Genomic DNA, 21,628 nt, shown 5'->3' with positions numbered 1-21,628 from the left:
ACTCAGTCGGTTCCTACAAAGTCACAGGGAGCTGCTGTACAAATTCAGACGGCTGCTGGACAGGCCTAGTAAGCTCCCTCACAGACCCAGACAGCTCCTAGACAGCTTCAGGCAGTTGCAACACAGACCAGTCAGCTCCTACACATGACCCAGACAGTTGCTGTGTACATCCAGCCAGAGCCTACACAGGCCCAGGCAGCTCCTGCACAGACCCAGGCAGCTCCTACAGAGTCTCAGCCAGCTGCTAGTCAGACAGACACAGCCGTTGCGGCACTTTTACAGATGCAAACATCTGCAATACAGATGCACATACTCTTACATAGACACAGGTAGCCCCTACACAGACCAAGACAGCTTCTGCACAGACCCAGACACTGTTATGCAGGCCCAAACACTCTTACACTGACCCAGACAGCTCCTTCACAGACCCAGGGAATTCTTAACACAAACCAAGACAGCTCCTAAAATTTAGATATTCCGACACAGAAACAGACAACTAACTGACAGATCCAGGTTTCAGCCCGGACCCAGACTGTCTCCATACAACCAGACCAGCTCCTAGACAGATCCAGACTGTTCCTACACAGACCCAGAAAGCTTCAACACTGACCCAAGGAGCTCCTACACATTCACAGACAGCTCCTACACAGTCCTAGACAGGTCTTCCACAATCCCAGGCTGCTCATGCACAGACCCAGACAGCTCTGACGCAGATGCAGACAAATATTACACAAACACGGACAGTTCCCATACAATCACAGACAGTTCCCACACAGATCTATTCTGTCTGATAAAGTCACAGGGATCTGCTGCACAGACTCAGACAGCTCCTCCGGAGACCCAGACGTCTCCTATGCAGCCACAGACGGCTTCTACATATACTCACACACAGTTAAAAGAGACCCAGACGGCTATTGGACAGGCCCAGACAGCTCCTTCACAGGCCCAGATAGGTTGTAGACAGACCCAGTCAGCACCAACACAGACCGAGACAGCTCCTAGACAGGTTTAGACATTTGCTACACAGACTCATTCAGCTCCTACTCATGACCCAGATAGCTACACAGACATAGTCTGCTCCTACACAGACATAGTCTGCTCCTACACAGACACAGACAGTTTTTACACAGACGCAGACAGCTCCTAAACAGAACTAGACAGCTGCTACACAGACCAAGCAGCTACTACACAGACCCAGACAGCTTCTACACTGAGCCAGACAATGCGATGTAGGCCTAACCACGCTTACACAGGCCCAGACAGTTTCTGCACAGATCCACAAACTGTTATACAGGCCCAGACACTCTTACAATGAACCCAAGACAGCACAGACACAGACCCAGACCACTCTTACACAGACCCAGACAGCTCCTACACAAACCCAGAAATCTTCTCCTCAGACCCGGGACACGTCTACACAGACGCTGACAGCTCCTACACATAACCCAGACAGCCCCAACACACATCCAGACATCTCCTTTGCAGACCCAGCCAGCTCCTACACAGACACAGTCTGCTCCTTCACATACCGGGACAGTTCTTACACAGATGTAGACAGCTTCTACACTGACCCAGACTCTGCTATGCAGGCCCAGACACTCTTACACAGACCCAGACAGTTAGTACACAAACACAGACAGCTCTTACAGAGCTGCAGCAGCTCCTACACAGACACAGACACTGCTGCAGACAGTCTTACATAGACCCAGACAGCTCCTACACAGAACCAGACGGCTCTTACACAGACGCAGACTGCTCCTGCACAGACCGAGTCAGCTCATAGACAGGGCCAGACAGGCCTAACACAGGCCCAGCCGGCTTGTGGACATGCGCAAACAGCTCTGAAACAGAGCCAGACAGGCCCAGTCATCGCCTACACACACCTGGATGTCCCCTAGACAGGCCCAGACAACACCTACAAGGAGAGAGACGGCTCCTATTCGGACTCAGACACTGCGATAAAGGCCCAGACTCCTCCCACACAGAACCAGACCACTCTTATACGGACCGAAGCAGCTCATCCACAGCAGCAGGCAGCTCCTACAAAGACTTAGTCTGCACTTACAGATACACAGCAGCACCTACACAGACCCAGAAACCTACTCAGGCCCGGGCAACAGCTATATAGACCCAGACAGCTCCTACACAGACCCAGACAGTGCTTACACAGATGCAGACAGCCCATACACAGAATTAGACAGCTATTACATAGAACCAGACAGCTCCTACACAGACGCAGACAGTGTTTAAACAGATGCAGACAGCCCATACACAGAATTAGACAGATATTACATAGACCCAGGCAGCTCCAACACAGACTCGGAGAACTTCTACATTGACCCAGACACTGCTATACAGGCACAGACACTCTTACACAGACCCAGACATCTCCTCAGGGATTCAGACAGCTCCTACACTGACACAGAAAGCTCCAACACAGACCCACAAACCATTACACAGACCCAGACAGTCTTACACAGATCCAGACAGCACCTACACAGAACCAGACCGCTCTTACACAGATGCAGACTGCTTCCACACAGACCCAGACATTTCCTACACAGACCCGGGCGGCTTCAAATAGACCCAGACAGCTCCTTCACAGACCCAGGGAGTTCTTAACACAACCCAGACAGCTTCTACAGATTTCAACACTCCTACACAGGCACAGACAACTAATGGGACAGATCCAGGTGGTTCCTATCCGGATCCAGACAGCCTCCAAACAGGCCAGACCAGCTCCGACACGGATCCAGACAGCACCTATTCAGACCCAGACAGCTCAACACAGACCCAAGGAGCACCTACACGGACATGGACTGCTTCTACACAATCAACAAAGGGTCACAAAACAGATAGTAAGAGCTACAAAAAGAGAGTATGAAAAGAAACTCGCAGGAGATATCAAAACCAATACGAAGAAGTTTTATAGTTATATTAGGAAAAAGAGGGTGGTCAGGAGCAGTGTTGGCCCCTTAAAAACTGAAAGTGGGGATATTGTCATTGACAATGGGGAAATGGCGGACATGTTGAACGATTACTTTGCGTCAGTATTTACAGTCGAAAAAGAGGATAGCATGCCGGAAATCCCAAGAAAACTAATATTGAATCGGGGACAGGGACTCGATAAAATTAACATAAGTAAAGCAACAGTAATGAAGAAAATAATAGCACTAAAGAGTGACAAATCCCCAGGACCAGATAGTTTCCATCCCAGGGTTTTAAAGGAAGTAGGTGAGCACATTGCAGATGCCCGAACTATAATCTTTCAAAGTTCTCCAGATTCAGGAACTGTCCCTCCAGATTGGAAAATTGCACATGTCAGTCTGCTTTTTAAGAAAGGAGAGAGGGAAACAAGGGAATTATAGACCAGCTAGCCTAACATCTGTTGTGGGGAAAATGCTGGAGTCTATAATTAAGGATAGGGTGACTGAACACCTCGAGAATTTTCAGTTAATCAGAGAGAGCCAGCATGGATTTGTGAAAGGTAGGTCGTGCCTGACAAACCTGATTGAATTTTTGTAAGAGGTGACTAAAGTAGTGGACAGGGGAATGTCAATGGATGTTATTTATATGGACTTCCAGAAGGCATTTGATAAGGTCCCACATAAGAGATTGTTAGCTCAGATAGAAGCCCATGGAATCGAGGGAAAAGGACGGACTTGGTTAGGAAGTTGGCTGAGCGAAAGGCGACAGAGAGTAGGGATAATTGGAAGGTACTCACATTGGCAGGATGTGACTAGTAGAGTCCTGCAGGGATCTGTCGTGGGGCCTCAATTATTCACAATATTTATTAACGACTTAGATGAAGGCATAGAAAGTCTCATATCTAAGTTTGCCGATGACACAAAGATTGGTGGCATTGTAAGCAGTGTAGATGAAAACCTAAAATTACAAAGCGATATTTGATAGATTAGATGAATGGGCAAAATTGTGGCAAATGGAATTCAATGCAGTCAAATGTGAGGTCATCCACTTTGGATCAAAAAAGGAGAGAACAGGGTACTATCTAAATGGTAAAAAACTAAAAACAGTGGATGTCCAAAGGGACTTAGGGGTTCAGGTACATAGATCATTGAAGTGTCATGAAAAGGTGCAGAAAATAATCAAGAAGGCCAATGGAATGCTGGCCTATATATTTAGAGGACTAGAGTACAAGGGGGCAGAAGTTATGCTGCAGCTATACAAAACCCTGGTTAGACCGCACCTGGAGTACTGTGAGCAGTTCTGGGCACCGCACCTTCGGAAGGACATATTGGCCTTGGAGGGAGTGCAGCGTAGGTTTACTAGAATGATCCCCGGACTTCAAGGGTTAAGTTACGAGGAGAGATTACACAAATTGGGGTTGTATTCTCTAGAGTTTAGAAGGTTAAGGGGTGATCTGATCGAAGTTTACAAGATATTAAGGGGAACGGATAGGGTGGATAGAGAGAAACTATTTCCGCTGGTTGGGGATTCTAGGAGTCGGGGGCACAGTCTAAAAATTAGAGCCAGACCTTTCAGGAGTGAGATTAGAAAACATTTCTGCATACAAAGGGTTGTAGAAGCTTGGAACTCTCTTCTGCAAACGGCAATTGATACTAGCTCAATTGTTAAATTTAAATGTGAGATAGATAGCTTTTTGGCAACCAAAGGTATTAAGGGATATGGGCCAAAGGCGGGTATATGGAGTTAGATCACAGATCAACCATGAGCTTATCAAATGGCGGAGCAGGCACGAGGGGCTGAATGGCCTACTCCTGTTCCTATGTTCCTATGTATCCTATGACCCAGGGATCTCCTTCACAGACCAAGACAGCTCCTGCACGGATCCAGACAGCTCCGACACAGACATACACAGCAATTACACAGCCCCATATAGCTCCTGCACAGACACAGATGGCTCCTGGAAAGGACCAGGCAGGTCCTATGTGAAACTAGATGTCTCCTAGAGAGTCCCAGACAGCTCCTACACAGACTCAGACAGCTCCTACACAGATCCTGATAGCTCCTGTGTAGACCCAGACAGCTCCTACACAGATCCAGATAATGGCTACACAGACACAGGCACTGCTGCACAGATCCAGACACTCTTACACAGAACCGAACAGCTCCTAGATAGACAAAGACAGCTCCTAGACAGACGCAGACAACCCCTGCACAGATCCTGACAGCTCCTGTGCAGATCCAGACAGCTCCTACACAGATCCAGATGGCTCCTACACAGTTTGAGGCAGCTTCTTCACAGATCCAGACAACTGCTACACAGACATAGACACTGCTGTACAGATCCAGACACACATACACAGACCCAGACAGCTCCTAAAAGGACCCAGACAGCTCCTACACATGACTTAGAGAACTCGAACACAAACCCAGACAACTCCTACACAGATACAGATGGCTAAGATCGATTGGGAAATTAAATTAAAGGGTTTGACAGTTGAAAAGCAATTGCAAACATTTAAAGAAATATTTCAATATTCTCAACGAATATATATTCCATTGAGAAATAAAAACTGCACTGGAAAAGTGATCCACCTGCAGCTAACTAAAGAAGTTAAGGATAGTATTAGATTAAAAGAAGAGACCTATAATGTTGCCAGGAAGAGTGGTAATCCTGAGGATTGGGAGAGTTTTAGAAACCAGCAAAGGATGACCAAAAAATTGATAAAAAGAGAGAAAATAGAATATGAAAGTAAACTAGCAATAAATATAAAAACAGATTGTAAGAGCTTCTACAAGTATGTAAAAAGGAAGAGAGCAGCAAAAGTAAACGTTGGTCCCTTAGAGGCTGAGGCAGGAGAAATTATAATGGGGAATCAGAAAATGGAAGATGCATTAAACAAATATTTTGTATCTGTCTTCACAATGGAAGACACAAAAAAATACCAGAAATAGTGGGGAACCAAGGGGCTAATGAGAGTGAGGAACTTAAAGTAATTAATATCAGTGGAGAAAAAGCACTTGAGAAACTAATGGGACTAAAAGCTGATAAATCCCCTGGACCTGATGGTCGACATCCGAGGGTTCGAAAAGAGGTGGCTGCAGAGATAGTGGATGCATTGGTTGTGATCTTCCAAAATTCCCTAGATTCTAGAACGGTCCCAGTAGATTGGAAGGTGGAAAATGTAACCCCGCTATTCAAGAAAGGAGGGAGAGAGAAAACAGGGAACGACAGGCCAGTTCGCCTGACATCAGTCGTCAGGAAAATGCGGGAATCTGTTATTAAGGAAGTGGTAACAGGGCACTTAGAAAATCATAATATGATTAGGCAGAGTCAACATGGTTTTATGAAAGGGAAATCGTATTTGACAAATTTATTCGAGTTTTTTGAGGATGTAACTAACAGGGTAGATAAAGGGGAACCAGTGGATGGAGTATATTTGGATTTTCAAAAGGCATTCGATAAGGTGCCACACAAAAGGTTGTTACACAAGATAAGGGCTCATGGGGTTGGGGTAATATATTATCATGGATGGAGGATTAATTAACGGACAGAAAACAGAGAGTAGGGATAAACGGGTCATTCTCAGGTTGGCAGGTTGTAACTAGTGGGGTATCGCTAGGATCAGTGCTTGGGCCTCAGCTATTTACAATCTATATTAATGACTTAGATGAAGGGACCGAGTGTAATGTATCCAAGTTTGCTGACGATACAAAGCTAGGTGGGAAAGTAAGCTGTGAGGAGGACACACAGAGTCTGCAAAAGGGATATAGACAGGTTAAGTGAGTGGGCAAGAAGATGGCAGATGGAGTAAAAGGTGGGGAAATGTGACGTTATTCATTTTGGTAGGAAGATTAGAAAAGCAGACTATTTTTTAAATGGTGAGGAACTATTAAATGTTGGTGTTCAGAGGGATTTGGGTGTCCTCGTACAAGAAACACAAAAAGTTAACATGCAGCAAGCAATTAGGAAGGCAAATGGAATGTTAGCCTTTATTACAAGGGGGCTGGAGTACAAGAATAAGGAAGTCTCACTACAATTGTACAGGGCTTTGGTGAGACCTCACCTGGAGTACTGTGTACAGTTTTGGTCTTATCTAAGGAAGGATATACTTGCCTTGGACCTGATGCAGCGAAGGCTCACTAGATTAATTCCTGGGATGAGAGGGTTGTCCTATGAGGAGAGATTGAGTAGAATGGGCCGATACTCTCTGGAGTTTAGAAGAATGAGAGGTGATCTCATTGAGACATATAAGATTCTAAGGGGGCTTGACAGGGTAGATGCTGAGAGATTGTTTCCCCTGGCTGGAGAGTCTAGAACTAGGGGGCATAGTCTCAGGATAAGGGTTCGGCCATTGAAGACTGAGATGAGGAGGAATTTCTTCACGCTGAGGGCTGTGAATCTTTGGAAATCTCTACCACAGAGGGCTGTGGATGCTGAGTCATTGAGTATATTCAAGGCTGAGATCGATAGATTTTTGGATTCGAGGGAAATCAAGGGATATGGGGGTTGGGCAGGAAAGTGGAGTTGAGGTCAAAGATCAGCCGTGATCTGACTGAATGGCGGAGCAGGGTCGAGGGGCCGTATGGCCTGTTCCTGCTCCTATTTCTTATGTTATGTTGTTATGTCTGTAGAGGAGATGATCAGGTTCAGACGCCTTCTTGACAGACAGAGGGAGCTGGTACAGAGAATTACAAAGCTCGTTGACAGGCCCAGGCAGCTCCTACAGAGACTCAGACGGCTCCTACACAGACCCAGTCAGCTCCAACACATGACCGAGACAGTCCTACAAAGACCCAGATCACCCGTACACGGACCCAATCAGCTCCTACGTGGACTCAGACAGCTCCAACACAGACCACGGTGGCTCATAGACAGGACCAGACAGTTCCTAGACAACCACGAACAGCTCCAACACAGACCAAGGTGGTACATAGACAGGCCCAGACAGCTCCCACACAGACCGAGACAGCACCTAGACAGTTCCAGACAGCTCCTACACAGACTCTGGGAGCTCATACACAGACCCAGACAACTCTTACACAGGCAAGAAGAGCTCTTCCACAGACGCAGAAAGCTCCTACACAGACAAATGCAGCTCTTACACACAATCAAACACCTCCTACACTGGCTCAGAGAGCTCCTACACAGACCCAGACAGCACCTAGACAGGCTCAGACTGCACCCACAGAGACCCAGACATCTCCCACACAGACCCAGGTAGCTCCTTCACCGATCCAGAGAGGTCCTACACAAACACTTGGTGTCCTGACACAGACACAGACTGCTCCTACACAGACACAGGCAGCTCCTTACTAGACCCAGACAGTTCCTACACAGTCAGTCAGCGTCTACACAGGCATAGGGAACAGCTGCACAGATAGTCAGTTCCCACACAGTCCCAGACAGCTGCTCGGCAGACTCAGTGAGCTCATGCACAGACCCAGACAGCTCTAGCGCAGACCCAGACAGCTCTTATACAAATACAGACAGCTCCTACACATTCCCAGACATGGCCTCACAGACCCAGAGACGCCTACACAGACACTGACAGCTCCTACACAAACACAGACACTGCTATATAGACCCAGATATTGCTGCACAGATGCAGACGACTACTAGACAGACTCAAACGGCTCCTAGTCAGGCCCAGGCAGCTCCTACACAGACCAAGACGGTTCATACAATCCCAGTCAGCTCCTACGGACTCAAACAGCTCCGATACAGACCAAGATGGCTCTTACACAGACCCAGACAGTTCCTAGACAAGCACAGACAGCTGCAACACAGACCAAGACCGCTCATGCACAGGCCCAGATACTCCTACACAGACCATGGGAGTTCCTACAAAGTCCCAGACAGCTCGTACACACAACAGTCAGCTCCAACACAGACCCAGACAACACCTACACAGACCCAGACACCGTTGTACAGATCTAGATATTCCTATGCTGACCCAGACAGCTCCTCCACAGATCCAGGGGGCTCATACATGCACCCAGACAGCTCCTAGACAGTTCCATAGAGCCACTCCACAGACTCAGCGAACTCATGCACAGACCCAGACAGCTCCAACAGAGACAGTGACAGCTTCTATACTGACACAGGGAGCAGCTACACACACACAGGCAGCTGCTGCACAGACACAGACAGCTTCTATACTGACACAGGGAGCAGCTACACAGACAGAGACAGCTGCTTCACAGACACAGACACCTCCTACACAGACACAGGGAGCAGCTCCACAGACAGAGACAGCTGCTTCACAGTCCCAGACGGCTCCTTCACAGTCCCAGACGGCTCCTTCACAGTCCCAGACGGCTCCTTCACAGTCCCAGACGGCTCCTTCACAGTCCCAGGCGGCTCCTATACAAACCCTTGGTGCCCTGACATACACCCAGACAGCACATACACTGACCCAGACAGCTCATACACTGACCCAGACAGCTCATACACTGACCCAGACAGCTCATACACTGACCCAGACAGCTCCTGCATGAACCCAGACGGCTCCTGCACAGATCCAGACTGCTCCTATGCAGATCCAGACATCTCCTACACAAACAAACAAATTGCCCCCTCTCCTTTTTAAAGGGACACAACCAGTAAGTAACGAAACCAGAGAACAAAGAAAGCTCATAACAATAAATAATAATATTACCCCCATCTCAACTATTCCCACCGGTCGTGGAAAGCCTCTCCAGGGCCACCCGGGTTCGGAGAATGCCATGGAAGAGAGGCAGACAGTCGGAGCGACCGTCCCCACAGGCCGTGTCCATCCTGGACCTGTGGATAGCCACTTTGGCCAGGCCCAGGAATAGACTCACGAGGACGTCCTCCGACTTGCCAGCCCCCCTTCCGCACCGGGCGGCCAAAGGTCAGGAGGGTGGGACTGAAGTGCAGCCAGAAGTTGGAGACCAGTCCCCTTAAATAGTGGCTGCAGCCCCCTTTATGCACCTGGAACACGGACTCATCCAGGCCGCAAAAATATTCAGGCAGCCTGAGAGTCTGTGAAGTTGTTTAACACCCTGTTTGTCGGGGCTGATCCACTCCACATCCCCAGTGGTACAGGGGAGGACTCCCGCATAGAGAGCCCTCCACTGGGGATCTCCGCCTCCGCCGGATGGGGAGATGGTCCGCCAGGGTGTGTCCGGGCGAGAGACGAGGGCCAGGGAGTGGAGAGTGTGCAGGAGCAGCCCGTACAGGAAACCCCACGGCGCAGAGTGAAATGGCAGGGAGGGGGTTCCTGGTAGACTGCTCATGTTGTGAGGCACAGCCCCCCGAGGGAGGTTTCAGCACCTGGCCCCGATGAGAAAGTCTGTCCGAAATGGGGTCAGATCGACCGGGATCGCTGCACACGCTCGAGTCTCCTCAACACCTCGATTGGAGACAGAGCCGAGTGCAAATTTTTGTTTGTGTATGTGTGTGTGACAGTGTGTGTGAGTATGTATATGTGTATGTGTGTGTGAGTGTGTGTGTGAGTGTGTATATGTGTATGTGTGTGTGAGTGTGTGTGAGTATGTATATGTGTATGTGTATGTGACTTTGTGTGAGTGTGTATATGTGTATGTGTGTGTGAGTGTGTGTAAGTGTGTATATGTGTATGTGTGTGAATGTGTGTGAGTATGTATATGTGTATGTGTGTGTGAGTGTGTGTGAGTATGTATATGTGTATGTGTGTGTGAGTGTGTGTGTGAGTATGTATATGTGTATGTGTGTGTGTGTGTGTGAGTATGTATATGTGTATGTGTGTGTGACTGTGTGTGAGTGTGTATATGTGTATGTGTGTGTGAGTGTGTGTGTGAGTGTGTATATGTGTATGTGTGTGTGAGTGTGTGTGAGTATGTATATGTGTATGTGTGTGTGAGTGTGTGTGTGAGTGTGTATATGTGTATGTGTGTGTGACTGTGTGTGAGTATGTATATGTGTATGTGTGTGTGAGTGTGTGTGAGTATGTATATGTGTATGTGTGTGTGACTGTGTGTGAGTGTGTATATGTGTATGTGTGTGTGAGTGTGTGTGTGAGTGTGTATATGTGTATGTGTGTGTGAGTGTGTGTGAGTATGTATATGTGTATGTGTGTGTGACTGTGTGTGAGTATGTATATGTGTATGTGTGTGTGAGTGTGTGTGAGTATGTATATGTATATGTGTATGTGTGTGAGTGTGTGTGAGTATGTGTATGTCTGTCTGTTTATGAGTGTTTGCGTGTGAGTGAGAGTTTGTGTGTGTTTGAATGCTTGCGTGTGTTTTTGTGTGTTTTTATGTGTATATAAGTACGCATATGTGTGTGTATGGATATGACTGTATATGTGTGTCTGTCTGTATGCGTGCGTGCACACGTACATCAGCTGAGTTCGGGTGCGTGTGAGTGTGAGTGTCTGTCAGAGTTAACACACATCAGCTGAGTTCTGGTGTGTGTCTGAGTGTAAATGTCTGTCTGTCTGTGTTAACACACACATCAGCTGAGTTCAGGCGTGTGTGTGAGTGTCTGTCTGTGTTAACACACATCAGCTGAGTTCAGGTGTGTGTGTGTGTGTGTGTGTGAGTGTCTGTCAGTGTTAACACAGATCAGCTGAGTTCAGGTGTGAACGAAACGGTGATGCTCTCAACACACAAATACCCACCCAACACTCGCTGTCTGACCTGGTGAGGTCCCTGTCGATCTGAGAGGAGGGTGAACAGATTGAAAAGACGTTTAAAAGTGATTGAAAGGACATTAATTGGAGACCAGCTGGAAGTTTTGGATTATTTTATTGCAACTATTTACAACAAAAGCATTTTGTCCACAGGCCAATCAGAACATGAAAGAGAATCCGGCAATTCCCAACACACAGTCAGTCTGGACGGTGAGAGATCGATAATCAACAGTACAGTCAGTCTGTACATTGAGAGATTGATAATCAACAGTACAGTCAGTCTGTACAGTGAGAGATTGATAATCAACAGTACAGTCAGTCTGTACAGTGAGAGATTGATAATCGACAGTACAGTCAGTCTGTACAGTGAGAGATCAATAATCAACAGTACAGTCAGTCTGTACAGTGAGAGATCGATAATCAACAGTACAGTCAGTCTGTACAGTGAGAGATCGATAATCGACAGTACAGTCAGTCTGTACAGTGAGAGATCGATAATCAACAGTACAGCCAGTCTGTACAGTGAGAGATTGATAATCGACAGTACAGTCAGTCTGTACAGTGAGAGATTGATAATCGACAGTACAGTCAGTCTGTACAGTGAGAGATTGATAATCAACAGTACAGTCAGTCTGTACAGTGAGAGATTGATAATCGACAGTACAGTCAGTCTGTACGGTGAGAGATCGATAATCAACAGCACAGTCAGTCTGTACAGTGAGAGATCAATAATCAACAGTACAGTCAGTCTGTACAGTGAGAGATTGATAATCAACAGCACAGTCAGTCTGTACAGTGAGAGATCAATAATCAACAGTACAGTCAGTCTGTACAGTGAGAGATCGATAATCAACAGTACAGTCAGTCTGTACAGTGAGAGATCGATAATCAACAGTACAGTCAGTCTGTACATTGAGAGATCGATAATCAACAGCACAGTCAGTCTGTACAGTGAGAGATTGATAATCAACAGTACAGTCAGTCTGTACAGTGAGAGATTGATAATCAACAGTACAGTCAGTCTGTACAGTGAGAGATCGATAATCAACAGTACAGTCAGTCTGTACAGTGAGAGATTGATAATCAACAGCACAGTCAGTCTGTACAGTGAGAGATTGATAATCAACAGTACAGTCAGTCTGTACAGTGAGAGATTGATAATCAACAGTACAGTCAGTCTGTACAGTGAGAGATTGATAATCAACAGCACAGTCAGTCTGTACAGTGAGAGATTGATAATCAACAGTACAGTCAGTCTGTACAGTGAGCGATTGATAATCAACAGCACAGTCAGTCTGTACAGTGAGAGATTGATAATCAACAGTACAGTCAGTCTGTACAGTGAGAGATCGATAATCAACAGCACAGTCAGTCTGTACAGTGAGAGATCGATAATCAACAGCACAGTCAGTCTGTACAGTGAGAGATTGATAATCAACAGCACAGTCAGTCTGTACAGTGAGAGATTTATAATCAACAGTACAGTCAGTCTGTACAGTGAGAGATCGATAATCAACAGTACAGTCTGTCTGTACAGTGAGAGATTGATAATCAACAGCACAGTCAGTCTGTACAGTGAGAGATCAATAATCAACAGTACAGTCAGTCTGTACAGTGAGAGATCGATAATCAACAGTACAGTCAGTCTGTACAGTGAGAGATCGATAATCGACAGTACAGTCAGTCTGTACAGTTTGAGATCGATAATCTACAGTGCAGCCAGTCTGTACAGTGAGAGATTGATAATCGACAGTACAGTCAGTCTGTACAGTGAGAGATTGATAATCGACAGTACAGTCAGTCTGTACAGTGAGAGATTGATAATCAACAGTACAGTCAGTCTGTACAGTGAGAGATTGATAATCGACAGTACAGTCAGTCTGTACGGTGAGAGATCGATAATCAACAGCACAGTCAGTCTGTACAGTGAGAGATCAATAATCAACAGTACAGTCAGTCTGTACAGTGAGAGATTGATAATCAACAGCACAGTCAGTCTGTACAGTGAGAGATTGATAATCAACAGTACAGTCAGTCTGTACAGTGAGAGATTGATAATCAACAGCACAGTCAGTCTGTACAGTGAGAGATTGATAATCAACAGTACAGTCAGTCTGTACAGTGAGAGATCGATAATCAACAGCACAGTCAGTCTGTACAGTGAGAGATCGATAATCAACAGCACAGTCAGTCTGTACAGTGAGAGATCGATAATCAACAGCACAGTCAGTCTGTACAGTGAGAGATTTATAATCAACAGTACAGTCAGTCTGTACAGTGAGAGATCGATAATCAACAGTACAGTCAGTCTGTACAGTGAGAGATTGATAATCAACAGCACAGTCAGTCTGTACAGTGAGAGATCAATAATCAACAGTACAGTCAGTCTGTACAGTGAGAGATCGATAATCAACAGTACAGTCAGTCTGTACAGTGAGAGATCGATAATCGACAGTACAGTCAGTCTGTACAGTGAGAGATCGATAATCTACAGTACAGCCAGTCTGTACAGTGAGAGATTGATAATCGACAGTACAGTCAGTCTGTACAGTGAGAGATTGATAATCGACAGTACAGTCAGTCTGTACAGTGAGAGATTGATAATCGACAGTACAGTCAGTCTGTACAGTGAGAGATTGATAATCGACAGTACAGTCAGTCTGTACGGTGAGAGATCGATAATCAACAGCACAGTCAGTCTGTACAGTGAGAGATCAATAATCAACAGTACAGTCAGTCTGTACAGTGAGAGATTGATAATCAACAGCACAGTCAGTCTGTACAGTGAGAGATCAATAATCAACAGTACAGTCAGTCTGTACAGTGAGAGATCGATAATCAACAGTACAGTCAGTCTGTACAGTGAGAGATTGATAATCAACAGCACAGTCAGTCTGTACAGTGAGAGATCAATAATCAACAGTACAGTCAGTCTGTACAGTGAGAGATCAATAATCAACAGTACAGTCAGTCTGTACAGTGAGAGATTGATAATCGACAGTACAGTCAGTCTGTACAGTGAGAGATTGATAATCAACAGCACAGTCAGTCTGTACAGTGAGAGATTGATGACCTGCTGCAGCTGAGCTGATGTGTTGGGGCAACAGTGGGAGCACGGCAATGAGGCCCAGTGTCACTGGGGGTGAGAAAGGCTCCTCCTCCTGATCACACTCGAATGACCCCTCCTGGAAAGTGTGTGTGGAAGAGAAAGAAAGAGTGGGAGAGTGTGTGAGTGTGTGTTTGAGTGTCTCTCTGAGAGAGGAGGTGTCTGTATTTTTTGGGTCATGCTGTAATTACAGTCTCCCACCAGTGGAGGTGCTGCAATACCATTAGTCGCTCAGAGTCATTCCCTCCCAGCATCAAATGTCCTTCATCATGGGCAAGCCCTGGGCACCAATCGGAAACTCCCAGCCCTGGTCACCAATCGGAAACTCCCAGCCCTGGGCACCAATCGGAAACACCCAGCCCTGGGCACCAATCGGAAACACCCAGCCCTGGGCACCAATCGGAAACACCCAGCCCTGGGCACCAATCGGAAACTCCCAGCCCTGGGCACCAATCGGAAACTCCCAGCCCTGGGCACTAATCAGAAACTCCCAGCCCTGGGCACCAATCAGAAACACCCAGCCCTGGGCACCAATCAGAAACTCCCAGCCCTGGGATCTCAGAGATCAAAAACTCCCAGCCCTGGGATCTCAGAGATCAGAAACTCCCAGCCCTGGGATCTCAGTGATCAGAAACTCCCAGTCCTGGGATCTCAGAGATCAGAAACTCCCAGCCCTGGGATCTCAGAGATCAGAAACTCCCAGCCCTGAGATCCCAGTGATCAGAAACTCCCAGCCCTGGAATCACAGTGATCAGAAACTCCCAGCCCTGGGACCTCAGAGATCAGAAACTCCCAGCCCTGGGATCTCAGAGATCAGAAACTCCCAGCCCTGGGACCTCAGAGATCAGAAACTCCCAGTCCTGGGATCTCAGAGATCAGAAACTCCCAGCCCTGGGATCTCAGAGATCAGAAACTCCCAGTCCTGGGATCTCAGAGATCAGAAACTCCCAGCCCTGGGATCTCAGAGATCAGAAACTCCCAGCCCTGGGATCTCAGTGATCAGAAACTCCCAGTCCTGGGATCCCAGTGATCAGAAACTCCCAGCCCTGGGATCACAGTGATCAGAAACTCCCAGCCCTGGGATCTCAGTAGCCAGTCACTCTAGTCTTCCTCTCCGACGTGCCTTTCATTCGAAGGCTGATGTTACTCAGAGCCTCCTCCCGACAGCAGAACCTTCTCCACCTGAAGATGTCGCCCGCGAAGGAGTAGATCAGAGGGTCCAGGCAGCTGTTGAGGCTGGTCAGTGCTATGGTGACCCGTCGGGCGGAGTAGGTGAACTGGATGAGCCGGCAGCTGGACAGCAGCTGGATGCGCCTGAGGGTGTGGATGAGTTGGTTGAGATGATAGGGGACGAAGCAGATGAGGAAGACCATCAGCACCAGGAGCACGGTGCGGAGAGCTTTCCTCTTCACCGCGTGCACCGTGCTTTTGCCGGCGGTGGGTTCCAGCAGCTTCCTGGCGATAAGCGGGTAGCAGACCAGGATAAGCACCAGCGGGATGAAGAAGCCGATGATCGCGGCCGCGATGCTGATCCCAGAGATGCGCCTGCTCCAGGAACCCGACGAGAAGTTCTCCAGGCAGGCCGTCTTTCCGTTGGGGAAGCTGTTGGTCAGCGGTCCTCGGAGGGTCAAGTAGAGGAGGTTGGCGGCCAGGATCAGCCAGATGAGGCAGCAGGCGACCACCCGATAGCGGGGCCTGCGGAGCTGCAGAGATCTGATGGGATGGACCACAGCGATGTAGCGATGCAGGCAGATGCAAGTGAGGAACAAAGTGCTGCCGTACATGTTGGCAAAGAAGAGGGAGCCGGTGATTTTACATGCCAGCTCGCCGAAGATCCAGTCGTTCCCCAAGGAGTGGTAGACAACTTTGAAGGGAAGGGTTGCAGCAAAGATGAGGTCTATCACGGCCAAGTTGACCATGAACACGTCGGAGGGCGAGAAGGCGCCCTTCTTCCTGAAGAGGTACCAGAGGGCACAGCAGTTCGACACTGCGCCAAAGAGAAACACAGCGCTGTAAACGATGGGGAACATGAGGTACTGGAAGTTGGCGCTGACCTCGCAGTCGCGGGTATTGTTTGTGAGATTGGCGCTGCCTGTGGAATCGATATTCACTTGGACCCACGGATATGAAGTCTCTCCCGAGGACCAGGTCTTCTCTGTAAAAGTGGAGTCAGCTTCAGGTGTGAATACTGTCGGGTCACCCATACTTCATAGAATCTGAAATTGGACAAAACGATGGCACCGGGGTTAGACTGTTTGGGAGTTCCTTTGCCGACACTTTTTCCCGTGCTGTTTGATTATTGAGTCTCGCTCTGTTTGTATCCCACTCTGTATTTTAGGGTCTATGTATCAGGAGAACTGTCCTCATTCTGAAGTTGGAAACAGTCCCCTTTAAACACTGCCGTTGGTAACTACAATAACAACAATTTGCACTGATAGAACGTATCTCAGTCCTGGCCTTTTGCGGATCTACGATTAGCATCGCCGCACCATTGGCGGCCGTGCATTCTGCTGCCTAGGCCCTAAGCCGTGGAATTCCCTCCTTAAACCTCTCCCCATCCCTCTCCTCCTTTAAGAATCTTGAAATGCAGTAGAGGGTGGTCTCATTGGTATTTCTTTCAGAGAGCCGGCACAGGCATGAAGGCCTGAATGGCCTCCTTCTGTGCTGTATGATTCCATGAAAATCTATCTCTGACCGAGCTTTTGGTCACCTGTCCGAACATCTCGCTCTTTGTTTCGGTGTCAAATGTTCCCTTAATTTACCCTCATGTGAAGCACCTTGGGATGTTTTACTATATTAAAGTTGCTGTACTGACAGTCTCAGCCATGTCTCACTGGTAGCACACCTGCCTCTGAGTCAGAAGGTCATGTGTTTGAGCCTCACTCCAGAGATTTCCACACATAATCTAGGCTGACACTTCATGCCGTCCTTACGCTGTCTGGGCCTACATGTGACTCCAGTCCCACCCCGATGTAGTTGACCCTTAACTGCCCTCTGAAGTGACCTAACAAGTCACTCTGTTGTCTCAAACCATTCCAGGAGAAGGCCCACCTCCACCTTCTCAGGACAACCAGGGACGGGCAATAAATTCCGGCCTTGCCAGGGACGCCCACATCCCGAGAATTAATTTAAGAAAAGCAGTGTTGTTCTACTTTCCCCGCTGACTAGGACTTGGGTTGAGATGGTCCATAAATCATTTCACACCAGGCACCGCTGTCAGCAGGCACAGGGCCCTCTCACCCTAACACAAAGTAGTTGAAACACTCAGCGGAGCAGTCTTACATCTCGGGAGAGAGTTAACGTTTAGTTATCGGCCCTCTGTCAGAACTGACTGACTGACCGAGCTTTTAATGAAAGCTTATCTTTTTCCTTCTCTCTGCCTGATCCATTGAGAGCTTCCAACGTTTTCTGATTTTATCCCAGATTCCCAGTATCAGATCGTCACTAGTAAATCCAATAAGGAATTCAGGAGAAACTTCTTTACCCGGAGAGTGGTCAGAATGTGGAACTCGCTCCCACAAGGAGTAGAGGCGAATAGCACAGATGTATTTAAGGGGAAGTTAGATTAACACAGGAGGGAGACAGGAATCGAGGGATATGCTGATCGGGTTAGATGAAGAGTGGTGGGAGGAGGCTCATGTGGAGTATAAACACCAGCACGGACCTGTTGGGCCGAATGGCCTGTTTCTGTGCTCTGAATTTCCTGTCTTTCGCTTTTAGTCAGCGTGTGAGGTCCAATGCTCTGCAAAATGCTTAATGGGACCGCATGAGGTGAGGTCAAAGGTCAGTGAGGGAGTGGAAAGGCATTAAACAAACATTGCAAGGAATAGGCCCAAGGGCAAAATAAAATACCTGCAGGGAAGGGAGGCTTGAAGCAGAAAAGGAACATTCCGGAATCATGAAGTAGATCTGAGGTTGATCCTACAGACAAGCAGTAATATGTTCCCGCCCTGTTCTCAAATCCCTTCATCGCTCTTTAATTCACTACCTATCGAAATGTTGACGTAGTCTCTGCTTCAAAGATTAACTCGGGTTGTGCCTCAGCTTCACAGTCCTCTGTGTAAAGAAGTTTATCCTCCTCTCTGTTCTAAATCTCTTACATTCAATCTTCGATCTGTGTTCCCCTCATTTTAAATCGCTCAATCACTATAAACAGTCTGCTTTTATCTACTCTGTCCAGGCCCATCATAATTTTAAATTATCACCTTGATCGAAGCATCCCACAATCTCCTCTGTTCAAGTCCAGACTTGACGCTTTTAATGCAGTGAAATGTCCCAAGGCGCTTCACAGGCGAGTAATCAGACGAATATTGACACCGGGCCAGGTAAGGAGATAATTAGGACAGGAGACCAAAAGTTCGGTCAAAGAGGTAGGTTTTAAGGAGCGCCTTAAAGCAGGAGAGAGAGGTAGAGAGGCAGACAGGTTTAGGGAGGGAATTCCAGAGCTTAGGCCTATGCAGCTGAAGGCACGGCCGCCTGTGGTGGAGCGATTAAAATGGGGGATGGACAATCTGTGCACAGGACGAGATGAGACATTAAACTGAGGCTCCATCGGTGATCTAAGATGGGTGTAAAAGATCCCATGATGTTATTTTGAAGAAGAGCAGGGGCAGTTCTCTCTGGTGCCCCGGCCAATAATTATCCCTCAACAAACATCACGAAAACAGATGATCTGGTAATTAACGCATTGCTGCTTGTGGTAGCTTGCTGCGCGCAAATTGGTTGTCGCATGTCGTACATTAAAACAGTGACTGCAGTTCAAAAATACTTAATTGGATGTGAAAGGCGCTATATAAATGCAGGTTCTTTCTAAATGCGTTAGTGTGAGGACTAAAGATCAGTTGTTGGTGCCTGTGGGAGGGCTTCAGGCAGTTAATACTGCACTAACAGGGTACAATAGTGTAGTGATTCTGATGCTGGAATAGTATCCCAGAGAAATTTCAGTTCAAAATCCCACCACAGCATTTTGAGAATTTGAATGGCAAAAAGAATGTAGTCATTTATTGCAAGGGGAATGGAATATAAAAATAGTGATGTTTTGCTACAGTTGTACAGGGCATTGGTGAGACCACATCTCGAATACTGTGTGCAGTTTTGGTCTCCTTATTTAAGAAAGGACATAATTGCTTTGGAGGCGGTTCAGAGAAGGTTCACTCGACTGATTCCTGGGATGAGGGGGTTATCTTATGAGGAAAGGTTGGACAAGTTGGGCCTGCATACACTGGAGTTTAGAAGAATGAGAGGTGATCTTATTGAAACATATAAGATCCTGAGGGGACTTGAAGGGGTAGATGCTGAGAGGATGTTTCCCCTTGTGGGAGAGACTAGAACTAGGGGCCACAGATTAAAAATAAGGGATCTCCCATTTAAGACGGAGATGAGGAGAATTTTTTTCTCTCAGAGGGTGGTGAGTCTGTGGAACTCCCTTCCCCAGAGAGCGGTGGAGGCAGGGTCAGTGAATATTTTTAAGGATGAGTTAGATAGATTCCTGATTAACAAGGGAGTCAACGGTTATAGTAGCTAGACGGGAAAGTAGGGTCGAGTTCACTATCAGATCAGCCATGATCTTATCAAATGGCAGAGCAGACTCGAGGGGCCGAATGGCCTACTCCTTCTCTTAATTCGTATGTTCGTTTGAATTCAATTAAAAAATCTGGAAATAAAAAGTGACCATGAAACTGTCAGATTGTCTTAAAAACTCAACTGGTTCACTCATAACCTTTAGGGAAGGATACCTGTCATCCTTACCCGGTCTGGCCTATATGTGACTCCAGTCCCGCACTGATGTGGTTGATTCTTAACTGCCTTCTGAAGTGATCCAGCAAGCCCCTCAATTGAATTGAAACGATAGAAAGAGGAATTCACTCTGCTGTGAGAATGTGCACAAATCAGTAATGATTCATTACAAAATTACTGGAAATTATTGTTAAATCATTGTATTGAACCATGAATTGAGATATCGTTTTGCTGCAGTTTCGGAATTATGCTCAGCACACAGCTTTGGTTAACATGTCGTCTCCTCTTGAACTTTCTTTTAATGACCAGCTCCCCAATGAGGAAATAAATAAAATGGACCTTTGCAGTTCAGAATGAGAAAACTTGCATTCCGAGAGCACTTTTCACAAACTCGGGCTGTCTCACAGGGAATGAAGTACTTTTGAAATGCAGCGATGGTTGTAATAAGAACATAAGAACATAAGAAATAGGAGCAGGAGTAGGCCAATCGGCCCCTCGAGCCTGCTCCGCCATTCAATAAGATCATGGCTGATCTGATCCTAAGGGCCCGCTCCAACACCCAAAGGGCCTTGACTGATCCGAAATCAGCTTCATGTCCAATTTCCTGCCCGCTCCCCGTAACCCCTAATTCCCTTTACTTCTAGGAAACTGTCTATTTCTGTTTGAAATTTATCTAATGATGTAGCTTCCACAGCTTCCTGGGGCAGCAAATTCCACAGACCTACCACCCTCTGAGTGAAGAAGTTTCTCCTCATCTCAGTTTTGAACGAGCAGCCCCTTATTCTAAGATTATGCCCCCTAGTTCTAGTTTCACCCATCTTTGGGAACATCCTTACCGCATCCACCCGATCAAACCCCTTCACAATCTTAGATGTTTCAATAAGATCTCCTCTCATTCTTCTGAACTCCAATGAGTAGAATCCCAATCTACTCAACCTCTCCTCATATGTCCGCCCCCTCATCCCCGGGATTAACCGAGTGAACCTTCTTTGTACTGCCTCGAGAGCAAGTATGTCTTTTCTTAAGTGTGGACACCAAAACTGTATGCAGTATTCCAGGTGCGGTCTCACCAATACCTTATATAACTGCAGCAATACCTCCCTGTTTTTATATTCTATCCCCCTAGCAATAAAAGCCAACATTCCGTTGGCTTTCTTGATCACCTGCTGCACCTGCATACTAACCTTTTGATTTTCTTGCACTAGGACCCCCAGATCCCTTT

At 47.1% G+C, this 21,628-nt stretch overlaps 1 protein-coding gene across 1 annotated transcript; it reads right to left on the bottom strand.

Moving 5' to 3' along the window:
- Window positions 1–15,755: 15,755 nt before the first annotated feature.
- Window positions 15,756–16,874, bottom strand: LOC137302209 (lysophosphatidic acid receptor 6-like). The gene has a single exon (XM_067971868.1). It carries the CDS (start codon window positions 16,872–16,874, stop codon window positions 15,756–15,758), a length of 1,119 nt encoding a protein of 372 aa, XP_067827969.1.
- Between the last annotated feature and the right edge of the window lie 4,754 nt (window positions 16,875–21,628).

This window comes from Heptranchias perlo, chromosome 35 (assembly GCF_035084215.1).
Source record: "Heptranchias perlo isolate sHepPer1 chromosome 35, sHepPer1.hap1, whole genome shotgun sequence".
Lineage (NCBI taxonomy): Eukaryota > Metazoa > Chordata > Chondrichthyes > Hexanchiformes > Hexanchidae > Heptranchias > Heptranchias perlo.
This window is presented reverse-complemented; position numbering and strand designations above follow the sequence as displayed.